General features: G+C 41.4%; 1 protein-coding gene across 1 annotated transcript in view; it reads left to right on the top strand.

Annotated features, from left to right (window-relative positions):
* The window catches only part of ATP6V1C1 (ATPase H+ transporting V1 subunit C1), a 34,472-nt gene extending 20,797 nt beyond the window's left edge, over nucleotides 1–13,675 (top strand). Inside the window, exons 6-13 of the mRNA XM_060243353.1 lie at nucleotides 2,649–2,740; nucleotides 3,257–3,355; nucleotides 4,295–4,363; nucleotides 6,829–6,921; nucleotides 7,011–7,104; nucleotides 8,021–8,118; nucleotides 9,426–9,552; nucleotides 12,162–13,675. Coding sequence (XP_060099336.1) covers nucleotides 2,649–2,740; nucleotides 3,257–3,355; nucleotides 4,295–4,363; nucleotides 6,829–6,921; nucleotides 7,011–7,104; nucleotides 8,021–8,118; nucleotides 9,426–9,552; nucleotides 12,162–12,257 — 768 coding nt within the window. The 3' untranslated portion in view covers nucleotides 12,258–13,675. The remainder of the gene's footprint in view (nucleotides 1–2,648; nucleotides 2,741–3,256; nucleotides 3,356–4,294; nucleotides 4,364–6,828; nucleotides 6,922–7,010; nucleotides 7,105–8,020; nucleotides 8,119–9,425; nucleotides 9,553–12,161) is intronic.
* The last annotated feature ends 398 nt before the right edge of the window (nucleotides 13,676–14,073 follow it).

The raw sequence follows: 14,073 nt of genomic DNA, 5'->3' as shown, positions 1-14,073 counted from the left end.
TGTAGCTTTGAACATGTTTTAAAAAGGGTTCAATGTATAACATTTATAAAACACCTTAATCCCCCCCCAACTTTCACATCTAGTGAGGGTCTGGAGAGAGAATCATACTGAGACTTGGACTGCTGAATCCATAAATCTTGTTCCCACCAGTTCTTAAGACTCCAATCTCTACTTTTAGCTTCCATTAATATATAATAAACCTTAGACAGTAAGCCTTGGCTGCAGTAATATCTGCCCAGAAGATAACGATTTCCTAAATATATCATACAGGCCTATAATCCTCGGTATTATACTTTTTATCTAGAAATATTGAAATAGTGAAATGGTTTCTGGGTAGACCTTCTGACATATCTCTGTATATATGTTTTCAACTAACACATCTGTTATTCTGCCTAGATTATGTTTGGCCCACATACCAAAGTTACCCATACCCTCTAGCCTCTTTAAAATCCTGGCTATAAATTGTTTATATCAAAGGAGACTTAGATGAAGCTAAGCTGCCTTTGTATTTATCCCATGTCAATGATGAGTCATGGCAGTTCTCTTTTAACCAGTCTTTTAATTCTATATAGCCCATAACCAAGATTACATTGAGACATTAATATCCATCTGCCCCCCTATTGGGGAAATTCTCCCATTCACCCAAATGTTCTAGATCAGTGAACTAATTCAACCCAAATGGCTTCCTGAAGGTACTTTGCAATATTGGAAACTGCAGGTCCTCTATATTGCTTTTGGTTCCCTGTTGTTTTATGACCCTTTCAAATGAAAGGAATGTAGAAATCCTCTATCAGATCATTCCACTCCCCCACCATCCCACCCAGACCAATTGTGACAATAACTGTACTGCATAGTAGTCCCAAGAGAAAACGATGCCTCCTTATATCCTTTTTCCCCTACCCCATCCCTGGCTTGTAAACTGAGAGAATTGGTGTTGAATAGAAAATTATTTCCAACAGGTAGAGTGTGGCCTGCTACTTCTCCACTCACACAGAGTACCTACTAACTTCTACAACCTTTCTCTCTCAGATCCAGATAGATCAGGGCATCACATTTGCCATCCTTCTTGTCTCTTAACATACAGAATGAGCCATGACCATTTCATGCCTCAGGTCCTCTCTTTCAGTCACAGATATATCAGCACGTAGGATAGTCCAGCCCTTTTTAATAAGCCCTCACTCACACAGAATTATTTGGGTTAGGGCCTCAAATCCTGTTTTGTTCACACATTGCCCCCATGGGAGCACATACAGCCGGGACTGTGGGAACTGCACTGGCTGCCAGTAGTATACCAGATTTGTTACAAGGTGCTGGTTATTACCTTTAAAGCCCTATATGGCCTAGGGCCTGCCTACCTTAGGGACCGTCTCTCCCTACATGTTCCCCAGAGGTTACTTAGATCGGGATCACAAAATCTATTAGTTATCCCTGGGCTGAAGGATGCCAAATTAAAGACCACCAGAGACAGGGCCTTTTCGATTGCAGCCCCCTGCTGGTGGAATCAACTGCCAGAGGAAGTGAGGGCCTTGCGGAACCTTACACAGTTCCACAGGGCCTGCGAGACCGTTCTCTTCCAGCTGGCATTTAACTGACACAGCGCCTGTATCTCATGGAATTCGAAGAAATGCCGTCGCCACTGAAATAGCACTAAATTAATATTCTGTTTTAAATGTCGAATGTGTGATTTTTAATATTTATTGATTTTAATTGTATGTTGTGATTTTATGTTGTGGGCCGCCCTGAGCCTGCTTCGGCGGGGAGGGCAGGATATAAATCAAATCAAACAAATAAATCTACTCAGTTTGTATAATATATGTAGATAGATAGATCAACATATTAACTTGTGTGTTTCTTTCCCTGAGACACAAAACCCACAGGATTAAACAAAACAAGAAGTTAGCTTTTATTTATGGTTTGAACATGACCCTGAGGAAAATAAGATAGAGGTAACAACTAGGTTGAGCACGAATCGGGAAAATGGAGGTTTATCGTGGTTTGTGGGGTCACACGAACCTTCACAAGCCTCCCCAATTACCAAACTGATTTGTTTTGTGAGGTTCATGATGCAATAGGAGGGCCCCCCTCCTTTCTGTTGGTGGTGGCTCCATGAGGCCAGCAGAATGGGGGGGGGGAGATCTTGCAAAAGCTATTTAAAGGGAACATTCCCTTTAAATGGCTTTTGCAAGCTGCGCCACACAAGTGAAGTCCAAGTGGTGAGTTCACCCAGAAGTGTCCAGTTATTTTAACATAAACCACAATACAGATTAGCAGGATAAATAATTAAAACTACTGAAATGTCTTTTGTAAATAGGTTGGAGCGAAATATAACTATTGAGAAAGCGTAAGGTGCTTCTATTCCCACAAGATGTGTGGGGAGATTTTAATGTATGTGCACTTCCCACTGGCCTGATGCTACACTCGCATGCATTTCTCAAGATTCCCTTCATCACAGAAGCAGCTTTGGGAAGGGGGCAGGTGTGAGAGGTGTAACAGATTCATTGTGCAAGCAGAGTTTGCATCTAGGCCTTAATTGAGAATGAATGTAGCCTCTAATTCACTTGTAAAAACCTATACAAAAGGAATATATATCTAGCTAGAGGGTACATAGAAAACATTTGATGTTCTCTTCCTGAATTTTCTTTTTAAAGGGAGTGACTCAGATTGACAATGATCTAAAAGCAAGGGCATCTGCATACAACAGCTTGAAAGGCAACCTTCAGAACTTGGAAAGGAAGAATGCGTGAGTTGTCTTGCTCTTGTCTTGATTTTAAAAAAAATAGGCTTTTACAAGTTAAAGTCAGAACTCTGAACTGGGTCAAGAAACGGGATGGAACCTTGTACTGCTGAATTAGAGTTGGTGTAATATAATATGATGGAAGTGGCTGCCCCAGGTAATAATTGGGCAGTTGCATTTTGAATTGGTTGAAATTCTTATAAAATTTCACATTCTAATGGTTTAATGTGAGTGCTACCAGAGACCAGTAATTTAGCTATATTAGACTTCTCCAGGAAGAGCTGTATTTAAATCTTAACTGATAAAAGGCATTCCTAGTCAGAGCTACTACTTGGCCATTCAGAAGAAATTTGGATCCAAGACTACCCTCAGACCATAGACCTGAACATGGTGGAGAATGCAGCCCTATCCAAAACACATGGGATGGTATCCTACATAGGACTTGAATTTAGCTTCTGGTTAGTTCATTATATTCAAAGACTTTGTTTACTCACCTGTTGTTCTGTGTTTTTTTAAAAACAGGGGAAGTTTATTAACAAGAAGTCTTGCGGAAATTGTAAAGAAAGAGGACTTTGTACTTGATTCCGAATATTTGATGACATTGTTAGTGGTTGTACCAAAGTAAGTCATTCTCTTGGAAAAGAAGCTTCACTGAACCTTAAATGCAAACAAATCTAATGGGACAGAAAGATGTCAACACATGATGAGCTATTGTAACTTAACGTATTAGCATGGAAATTTACATGTGCTGATGTGAGAATCTGCAATTGTTGTGAGCTACTGGTTGATCTTTACAGAATTTCAGCAAAAACACTTTGGAACTGGTTGTTCAGCATTTCCCATATAGAAGTGATTCTTCCTAGAAGAGGAACTTTCCAAACTCTGTGTTTGTGTCCTCTCTCCGGCATTAAATATGCTAGAGCAAAACAAAGCATTCCTTAAGTGTCAGCTTGTGAATTAGATTACTGAAGTCCGATCACTCCACATCTCTCCAACTCCAGCTCTGCACCCCAGTCTCATCATCTCAGAGAATGCCTAAACTCCTGATTGTTTTCTGTGTAATATTGTAATCAAAATAAATAGCGTTGTGTTCCCTGCGAATGGCTGGTAGAATGCCAAGCTCTCTTTGCATTGTTCTTTGAATGTTGTGAGCAGATATTCAGATAGAGATGCATGTGTGTGAAGCTAAAGGGCATTAAAAGATTTTTTTTAGGTCTGCAAAGAAGTAGAAGAGAAATGAACACGGAAAACATTCTTGTTTAAATTGACAGAATTTTTGAGATAATGAATTCAGGTTGTATCCTGCCCTGTATGGGAGCAACTTTTAAACATAAAACAGAATAGCAAATTAATATGTAAATGATTAAATATTGGATCTAGTGCCCTGCTTGTGTAAATGGAAGGCATTTGAACATGCACAAGAGAGAAGGCTCATTGGATCCCAGCCAGTGTGCCTGGAGGACACTGGTGTAGACAGTGGCAAAAAAAAAAAATTGGCTGCCTCTTGTATATATATATGCATGTCTGTGTGTGATTAAAATTAATTGCTTTTCTTTTTAGGTCTAATTATAATGACTGGATTAAGCAGTATGAAACACTGACAGATATGATAGTCCCACGATCCAGCAAGTAAGTGGTTTCATTTTCATACCCTATTTTCAATTGTCATCTTGTTGACTATCTTTTAGGGATGCAATGAAAAATTTTGCTAGGCAGTGAAGCAAAACTGAAACAAATATATACTTTCATGGACTCATCAACTATCTCAAAATGTTTTCTTTTTGTTTAAATGCTGGTACTATTTGCAGTGCCATGACCCTGCAGCTCAACCTAACCTCCTTGCCTCCACAGGACTCCTTAAGAAATTCCTGAAGACTGGACTTCTCTAGCAGCACACTTTGTCTTTTAAAACCTTTGAAGTTGCTTTAACCCAGGGTCCACAGTGTGGTATCCATGGGTGCCATGGTGCCCATAGACACCTTTGTCTTAGTAGAAAGTGGGTGGGACTGGATAGAACACTTGCACAGCAGAGTTTCTGATTTGCCACTGAAGATTTGTTTGGCTATGTAGATTAGAACATTTTTTCAGTGTTTTATTCTCACTCACTCAGTGTATTTTTGCCTCTCTTCTGCCCTGCTTTCTTTGTGTGTTTCCCACTCCTGTGGCAGCCATTTTGTAGTTGTACCCATCATGCTGTTCCAGAACCCCTGCTGTAACCTTTGTCCCCAAATAGTAGTCAGCAGTTCCTTCTACAATATCTGTCACTCCACCCCTTTCACTTAACAAAGGGCTAAAATAAGGGAAACTCGTGAGAACTTCCAATTGTGCTTCAAATTAAACTGATTGCAGAGCTTTTTTCTGAAAGGGCATTTTAAATTAGTCATCAGATTTTAGTATAGCTTAGCTTTGAAGAGCCTCCCTTTGAATGTAAAATGTGACCTGAGTCATCCTTCTAAGGATGGCAGAGGTGAGCTGCAATTACTCCCTCTCCAATAGATACATTGTCTGTAAGCCCAGCATGGAAACTTGTTTTTAAGTTACAGATTCCAGTAACTGGATCGTGACGGCGTTGCGGTACTGATGTTATTAGACCTGTCGGCGGCATTTGACACAGTCGACCATCAGCTGCTAATGCGCCGCCTCGCCGACATTGGGGTTGGGGGGTTGGCTCTCCTCCTTCCTCTCAGGTCGGGGACAAAGGGTGGCTATTGGGGGGGAGCGATCCCAGAGACACACACTAGATTGTGGTGTGCCTCAGGGAGCAGTTCTCTCCCCAATGTTGTTTAACATCTATATGCGCCCCCTTGCCCAGATTGCCCAGAGGTTTGGGCTGGGCTGCCATCAATATGCAGATGACACCCAGCTCTATCTACTAATGGACGGCCAGCCCGGCTCCGCCCCAGGGAATCTGGATCAGGCTTTACAGGCTGTTGCGACGTGGCTCAGGTTGAGTGGGCTGAAGTTGAACCCAGCGAAGACAGAAGTCCTTTGTGTGGGTTGCGGCGCTCCAGGAGGGGAAATAGCTCTCCCAGCCTTCGACGGCGCGCCATTGAAACCAGTGCGCCAGGTAAAGAGTCTGGGTGTTTTACTGGAGCCTTCATTATCAATGGAGGCCCAGGTAGCAGCCACTGCCAAGTCAACATTCTTCCATCTGAAGTGGGCAAGGCAGTTGGCCCCTTTCCTGGAGCGTCGCGACCTCGCAACAATGATCCATGCAACGGTCACCTCAAGATTGGACTACTGTAATGCCCTCTACTTGGGGCTACCTTTGTGCCGGACCCGGAGATTGCAGCTGCTGCAGAACGCGGCGGCCAGGCTATTGTTGGGGCTCCCGAAATGGGAGCACATACGGCCCGGGCTGCGTGGACTGCACTGGCTGCCAATTACATACCGAGTCCAGTACAAAGTGTTGGTCATTACCTTTAAAGCCTTGTATGGCCGAGGACCAGCCTACCTGAGGGACCGTCTCTCCCCATATGAACCCCAGAGGGCACTGTGGTCAGTTGGAAAAAATAAAATGACTATCCCTGGGCCAAGAGAGGTCAAGCTCCAGAATACCAGAGCACAGGCCTTTTCAGCTGCGGCCCCTGCCCTATGGAATCAGCTGCCGGAGGAGGTACGGGCCCTGCGGAACCTTGATCTGTTCCGCAGGGCCTATAAAACTGTCCTCTTTAAACAAGCATACATCGACCGCTGAATTGCTGTGAATTAAGGACCCGCCAGCACGGTCCTGTTTTAAGGACCTACATTACCATGGAATTATTTAAACTGGCAGAAATCAGCGTCAGAATGCCACCATTGCTGCCGGATTAACTTAAGTTAACTTGTAATTTGAATTTTTAAATATTAACTGGTTTTTATAATGTTAAAGTTTTTATTGTTAAATTTAAAGTTTTTATTTATTATTGTATATGCATAAAATGTTGTCAGCCGCCTAGACGGGGAGGGCGGGATACAAATAAAATTTATTATTATTATTATTATTATTATTATTATTATCATCATCATCATCAGTTTTTTAAACACAGAACTTTAATTTTTGTTGTTGCTTTTGGCCTGTGATCTCTTGCACCTTTTCCCCCCACTCTTTGCAGTGTTCTTTCTGAGGACCAGGATAGTTATCTCTGTAACATCACCTTGTTCAGGAAGGTAGTGGATGAATTCAGACAAAAAGCCAGGGAAAACAAGTAAGTAGTCTAGTTTAGGGCGGGGGGTGGGTTTCTATCGAATCATAGTTCTACAGAATTCTTCATTGTCTGTTGCTCTTCATATACAGATTTATGGTCCGTGATTTTCAATATAATGAAGAAGAAATGAAGGCAGACAAACTAGAAATGGACAGACTGTCTACTGACAAGAAAAAACAGTTTGTAAGTTAAATGAAATCTGTACCATTAGTAATTCTTCAAACCATGAAGTAATTTGTCCCCACCAGCCTCTTTTTTTATGACTTGTATGTCATAAAAAAACAGTACTTACAAAGGACTGTTGACACTTCTTAATTCCTTGAGGTATGAGAAGCAGTGTGTTAACTATAGAGGTAGGACAATGACACTTTTAATAGTAAGGTAGTCCCATTATTGTGGACTAGAGTTTGGGCTGCACTTTCTGGGAAAATGTGACTTAATATTACAAGCAATATTAGGATACGTCAGGCCCGCAATACTTGGAAAGGCAGAAGCTGATGTGAAGGAACAAGCTTACAAGGCCTTCCTGGTTACTTCTGATTGGCCCTCCCAGAGGTCAGAACAGCCCTGTGGCTGTCCCAGGTCTCTGCTCAGCGACATGCCATTTACAAACTTGGAAACCACTAATTGCTACTGATGACTTGCAGAACTGGAGGGTGTCTTTCCACATCCAGTATGGTTCACATTGTGCAATCCCTGTTATTTCCACCCAGGGTGTTGATTATGGAGTTACTCCCTACACATCTGCCTGGAATATTTCTGCACAGGGCATTTGAGGGGCTACTGTTTCTGTCTTATCTAGGGGTTCTAAATACACTGTTGTTTTCCTGTTGGAGATCTGCACAGTGTCTGCAAAGACTTTGCATTTAACAACATTACATTTTATGTGATGCAATCCATTCTGTTTTTCTTCACCAATTTCATGATGCTTAAGAGCTTAGTTTCACAGTAAAAAAATGGATTCCATAATAGATCTTAATGTTAACATAAACTGGCCTTCTCCAAAGGGCAAATGTAGTTGCACTTCCTTATGCGACATACTTTAATACAGTGGAGTTTAGAGATGCTAAAACATCTTGTGTTTTGTATTCATATACAGGGACCTCTTGTCCGGTGGCTGAAAGTGAATTTCAGTGAAGCTTTCATTGCGTGGATTCATGTGAAAGCACTAAGAGTCTTTGTTGAATCAGTTCTCAGGTATGAATAAACAAGCAATTGTACCTTCCTTCAGCAACTTAGAGCAGTGAATTTTAGTAACTGTACTGTTTAAAGAACACAGGCACCATGATTCTCCAGACTTTTAATAAAGAACTTCTTAAATCTTATCTATGTGAGTCAGAGAGATCACAGTTCCTAAAATACTCTATAAAGAATTGTTTCATCATTTTAATATTCAATCTGCATGTTTTGATACTCTTAAGGCCACCAGTGGCCTACACTAAAGGATCAAGGTTGCAGTCATCATCATCTCCCTCATCCCAGTTACATATCCCTAGTGAGTTCTCTTAAAGTATCTGGCTCTCCACTATTACCTACTTCACCTTTCTCCCCAGAGGGTGCCCAAGGCAGCTTACATCATTTTTCTCTCCTCCATTTTCTCCTCACAACAACCTTGTGAGTTATGTTAGGCTGCAAGTGTGTGAGTAACCCACAGTCATCCAGCAGGCTTCCATGGGAGATCAGGGATTAGAATCCAGGTTTCCCAGGTCCTACTCCAGCACTCTAAAGCACTGCATCACACTAGACTCCAAGAACTGTTTCTAGCACTATGTCAACATTCAGAAGCATTTCCACAGTTCTCTAAACTCCTCTTTGCAGCAATTCCTTTTGTTGATGTTAAATGCTGCCATTTTGAATAATGTCTGTTGCTGGATGGAAAGAAATTACCAGGAAGGTATCACGCCACAGCTGTTTAGGAGCTGACCACATAGCAACAGGTCTGTTCTCAGCAGTGGAGGTATAAGCCTAGTGTTGTCATACTGCTCACTTCGACAGATGTGAGCCTGGATGTGTGGATCTCAAATAGCTGTCTGTCTCTACCCTTTAACTCTTGTACAGGGAAAAATTAGAAAATCTGTATGCAGTTTTTCAGTTAAGAGGCAGCTGATTCAAAGGGTCTAGTGATTTATACACTAAAGAGATTTATTTAGAAAATGTACATACTACCTTTCCAGAAACCTTCTTGAAGTGGCTTGCAGCTAATAAAACAACACCATTGAAAACAAAGCCATTAAACAACCTTAAGAGGAAAAGAAATATCATGGGAATTGATTTTTACCTGCCCAAGATCTAGGGACAGTAGAACATTTTCTGAAAGGCTTCAATGAAAAAAATGCTGTGGCTGTTTTATCACAATTATTTGTTAAACTAAAAGAATGGATTCAAGAGCAGTAATAAAAAAGCCACCAAAGATAAAAGAAGCAATCTTTTCCCAGTAAAATAAAAATAACAGTAAAAGATTTTCTTAGATTCTTAGACAAAACTTAAAATGTTTTGCCTTCTAGGTATGGTTTGCCAGTCAACTTCCAGGCAATGCTGCTCCAACCAAACAAGAAAATGATGAAGAAATTGAGAGAGGTTTTGTATGACTTGTACAAACACCTTGACAGCAGTGCTGCAGCTATCATCGATGTGAGTAACTGCTATCTACCCAAGTTTCCACATGGTGTGGGTTAGATTGTTCTGAAACACAGCCTCCAGCCTCATCTTTCAGTGCATGGATGGTGGTTCATATCTGGTTAAATAGGAACAAAGTTCATAGACCTCTCATAAGAAGTGCCCCTATAGATACTACTGAGAACAGGGCTGGACAATTCTTTTGTCCCATATGGGGAGCAGCCCTACCAGGAGTAGGGGGAAAGGGGAGGAAGTAAGTAAGTAAAGTAAAATTTTATTTGTATCCCGCCCTCCCCCGCCGAAGCAGGCTCAGGGCGGCTAACAACATTTAAAAGTGAACAATACAATAATAAGGCATTAAAATCACATTAGAACCAATCAATAATTAATTAAAACATTTCTAAATCTAACACTATTAATTCTGGCAGTAAGCATTATTGTTTGACGCTATGTCTGTCAGATGATGTAGTGGTGGTGGATCCCTAGACCAGACCATTTTGGCGTTTCCTTTGTTATGCACCTATAATTCAGTCGTTGATAAACGCCTGTTTAAAGAGGGTGGTCTTGCAGGCCCTGCGGAACTGGTCTAAGTTCCGCAGGGCCCGCACTTCCTCTGGGAGCTGATTCCAAAAATGTGGGGCCGCGGCGGAAAAGGCCCGAGTGCGGGTGTTTTGAAGTTTAACTTCTTTTAGCCCAGGGATAGTCAATCTGTTTTTTCCTACTGACCTCAGTGCTCTCTGGGGCTCATATGGGGAGAGACGGTCCCTCAGGTAGGTCGGTCCTTGGCCATATAGGGCTTTAAAGGTAATGACCAGCACTTTGTACTGGATCCGGTATATAATCAGCAGGAAAACACTTAACAGCTGCATAACAGGCAGGAATTCTGCAAGTAAAGCTTCCCACACAGATTTAAAGCATTTGAAGATGTTTTCTTTGTTCCTGCTAGTTGTGCAGCTATCGAAGGCACAAGAACCGTGGCTGGGACCTTGCATGGAGTTGCTAATGCACAAAGCTTTCTGTGTACTCAGTGTGTGCTGAGAAGGAGTGGCCACCAGTTCCGCCTAAAGCTGAGCTCAGTTGTTAGAGCCCATGAGCTCCAGTTGGTGGTGGCCTCTTTATGGTGCCATGGAAGAAGGCAGACAGGGATTCTCTTCTGTTCTCCACTTATCTGACTGGCAAGTCAATGGGGACGAAGGAACGTATACTGCTTTAGTGCATTCTGCCCTTTGGGAAATAAGAGATGCCATCAACTTCCTCCTTTTTTGGCTTAGTCCTGAGTAGAGGTTGAATTATAGATCCCCCAAAAGGCTAAAATTAGATTTCAGATTGAATCTGAGATTCAGTTTACAATGGTTTCTTTTTTAAAATAGACACTAGGGATATGCATTTGGATGTATCTGAATCAAATATATTTCTGAAAAATACCTTATTGCAGGGGTGGCCAACAATAGCTCTCCAGATGTTTTTTGCCTACAACTCCCAGCATGGCCAATGGCTGGGGCTGATGGGAGTTGTAGGCAAAAAAACTTCTGGAGAGCTGCCGTTGGTCATCTCTGCCTTATTGGGATTTTCCAGGATACTGGAAAATGGGTCCCAAAAAAATCCAGGAATATTTGGGATTAACCAGCAATTTGAAGGCTTCTAGGACTGTTTTCAGGGTGGCAGGTTCCTGGAGTGTCTGTATCTTCCCAGGCTTGTTATCAGCTTTCTGGTTTGATTTATCTTAGATAATGCCCTAATTTTCATTGATTCCCCATGGCGCAGAGTGTTAAAGCTGCAGTACTGCAGTCCTTAGCTCTGCTCATGACCTGAGTTCAATCCCCAGTGGAAGCCAGCTCGTGGTTGACTCTGCCTTCCATCCTTCCAAAGTCGGTAAAATGAGTACCCAGCTTGCTGGAGGAAAAGTGTAGATGACTGGGGAAGGCAATGGCAAACCACCCCGTTAAAAGTCTGCCGTGAAAACGTGAAAGCAACATCACCCCAGAATCAGAAACGACAGGTGCTTGCACAGGGGACCTCTCCTTTCCTCTTTGCTCTAGTTGAGTCATGTCAGGTTTGCTTTTTGCAGTGGATTCTTGGGTTTTATATTGGTATAGATTTTTAGGTTGTGCATTGTCTGTATTTTCTGATTTTACATTTTCTAGGCTTGCAGCTGTGTTCTGGGGTGTACACTGGTATGAATTCTCAGGGTTTACATTTTTCCCCATAGGAATCAGTGAAGGATGTCTGGTGAGCACCTTGTTCAGGAGCCCACAGAATTGGTTCTCTTGGTCCAATTCACTTGAAATGTGGAGGTTATTTAAGGACTGAATCAGCAGCTCCATTGCAGTTCTGGTGCAAAGTAGCTTTACAACAGTCCCTCCAGCCCCGTGGAAAGATTTCCCATAGGGAATAATGGAGCAAAAAAAAATCAGAATCTCAAACAAACTGGATCAAAATACTAAACCTCTATATGGAAACTGGGAATGCCAATATTTTCCAGCTCCCTGATATCCAGATCTGATTATGATTATGATTATTATTTTTGCATTGCACATCCCTTAATACACACACTTCAACCATCACTCTTCTTGGGACGTAAGGTTTACTGTTAGATTGACTTGTCCAAACTCTTATCTTTACAGGCAACTATGGATATTCCAGGCTTGAATCTCAGTCAGCAGGAATACTATCCCTACGTGTATTACAAGATAGACTGTAACTTGCTTGAATTCAAGTAAATGACTTTTGATGTTGGTGATCCTCTCATGGTATTGGCGTACAAGCAGAAATGAGGTTGAAGAACAGTGATGCTTCTAATTCTCTTGTAAACCTGTGCTTGCTTCTTCCTCCCTTTTGCGTAGGAGAACATTCTCCATTGTGGACCATCTCTTGACATTTTTCTTTCTAAAAAGAGAAGTATAGTATTGCTTTTAATTGATCAGGTCTGTAAATGTATATTGAGAGAATCAGAGTGTATTTATAAATAGTCATTTATTTAAAGGTAATAATGAAAAAAGATCATTCCTCTTTCGTACAGTGGTTTGCATCAATTCCATTGACCATCCTCCATGAAAACCTTGTTTACAAAGGGAAATAGTGAGGGGGGAAAACTTATGCCATTTTGTTCACTGTGTTTCATAGATATATACAGCTGTAAACATTGTTATTGAATTGTGATGTAATATATGTGGAGATTGATATTCAGTCTGTGGTTTCTGGATGTTTTAAATATACAATACATCCTGCACTGAAAATACAGGATAAAATAAAAGCACCAGTGCAACTGTATTGCATGCCTGTCTCACTATAATACAACTAAGTGACAAGTTACTCTGCCCCGTTTTAAAGGGTGAAACAATTGCCTGTCTTAGCATCTGGAGCATCAGGTTTGTGTTGGTAATTGGTGAAGCCAGAATGATGGCTTAAGTCTCAAACCAACTATTTGCTTTGGATCCTGAGATGCTCAGGAGAAAGGTGAGCATGCATTTCATATTAGTAGACCAAACATCCCTTACAGAATCCGTGGCTTGAAAGAAGTGAAGGTATGAACAGCAAAAGTCACCATGATCTTACTGTGGCCAAGTAAATGACTAGACAATGACCTTTTTATGTCCACCGTGTGCTCTTAGTATATTCTGTTCTGTTCTTATAATTAAGAATAGTCTATTTCTGATATACTCCAAGTAATATTCTGAGGCTGCTGTACTTCAGTCATAAACTTTTGTTTCTGGACATTAGAGGGCACCCTAGATCCACTCTTCAAAGGACATGATGCCTGTGGGATATCCTTTGTATACAGTGTTGATGAACTGGGAACTTTTGTACTTGTTACCATAACAGTGATGTAGGAATGCCAAAAACAATCCTGATATCAGCTGATTTGTCCAGTAGTGTTTTTAGTCTGCTGTGATCTATCTTTTCTCCCTTGTGCTATAGTCAAAGATAATTGTCAAGGGCTGATGTTAACATGTAGTTTAGCTGCAAGTAGTAGTACTTGAGAATGGGGTAGCACTTGGTAACTTAACTTGGAAGCTTGTAAACTGTTACACCCATGTCCAGAAGGTTCCATGATTAAAAAGACAGCTGTTGCCACAACTCTTACCTGCATATTGTAATTATGTTTTTTAAATAAAGTTATTTTAAAGATCCAAATTAACACAAAGTCTTGATGGATGCCAAACCATGGTTTGGTGCTATGTGAATGACACTTCCTCTCTTTGTGTGCCGAGACACACCTTCTCTGGCTTTTAGTTGTGACTAAAATCTATTTTACTTCACATTTATATCCCACCTTTCTTTCCAGTGGAGACCCAAAGCTGCTTACACGGTTTTGTTTCCATTTTATCGTTACAACAGTCCTGTGAGGTAGGTTAGGCTGAGAAGGTATGACTGGCCCAAGATTGCCCAGCAGACTTCCATGGGAAAGTGGGGGATTTGAATCTGGGCCTCCCAGATCATACTATGACACTCTAATCACTACCTTGAACTGGGGGAAATTGAGAATGGCAAACCACAATTTAGCAAACAGGTGACACTGCATATGAGGTGGAAACA

Source organism: Heteronotia binoei, chromosome 7, assembly GCF_032191835.1.
Source record: "Heteronotia binoei isolate CCM8104 ecotype False Entrance Well chromosome 7, APGP_CSIRO_Hbin_v1, whole genome shotgun sequence".
Classification (NCBI taxonomy): domain Eukaryota; kingdom Metazoa; phylum Chordata; class Lepidosauria; order Squamata; family Gekkonidae; genus Heteronotia; species Heteronotia binoei.
The sequence above is the reverse complement of the archived record's forward strand: the minus strand, read 5'-3'. Positions and strand labels throughout refer to the sequence as shown.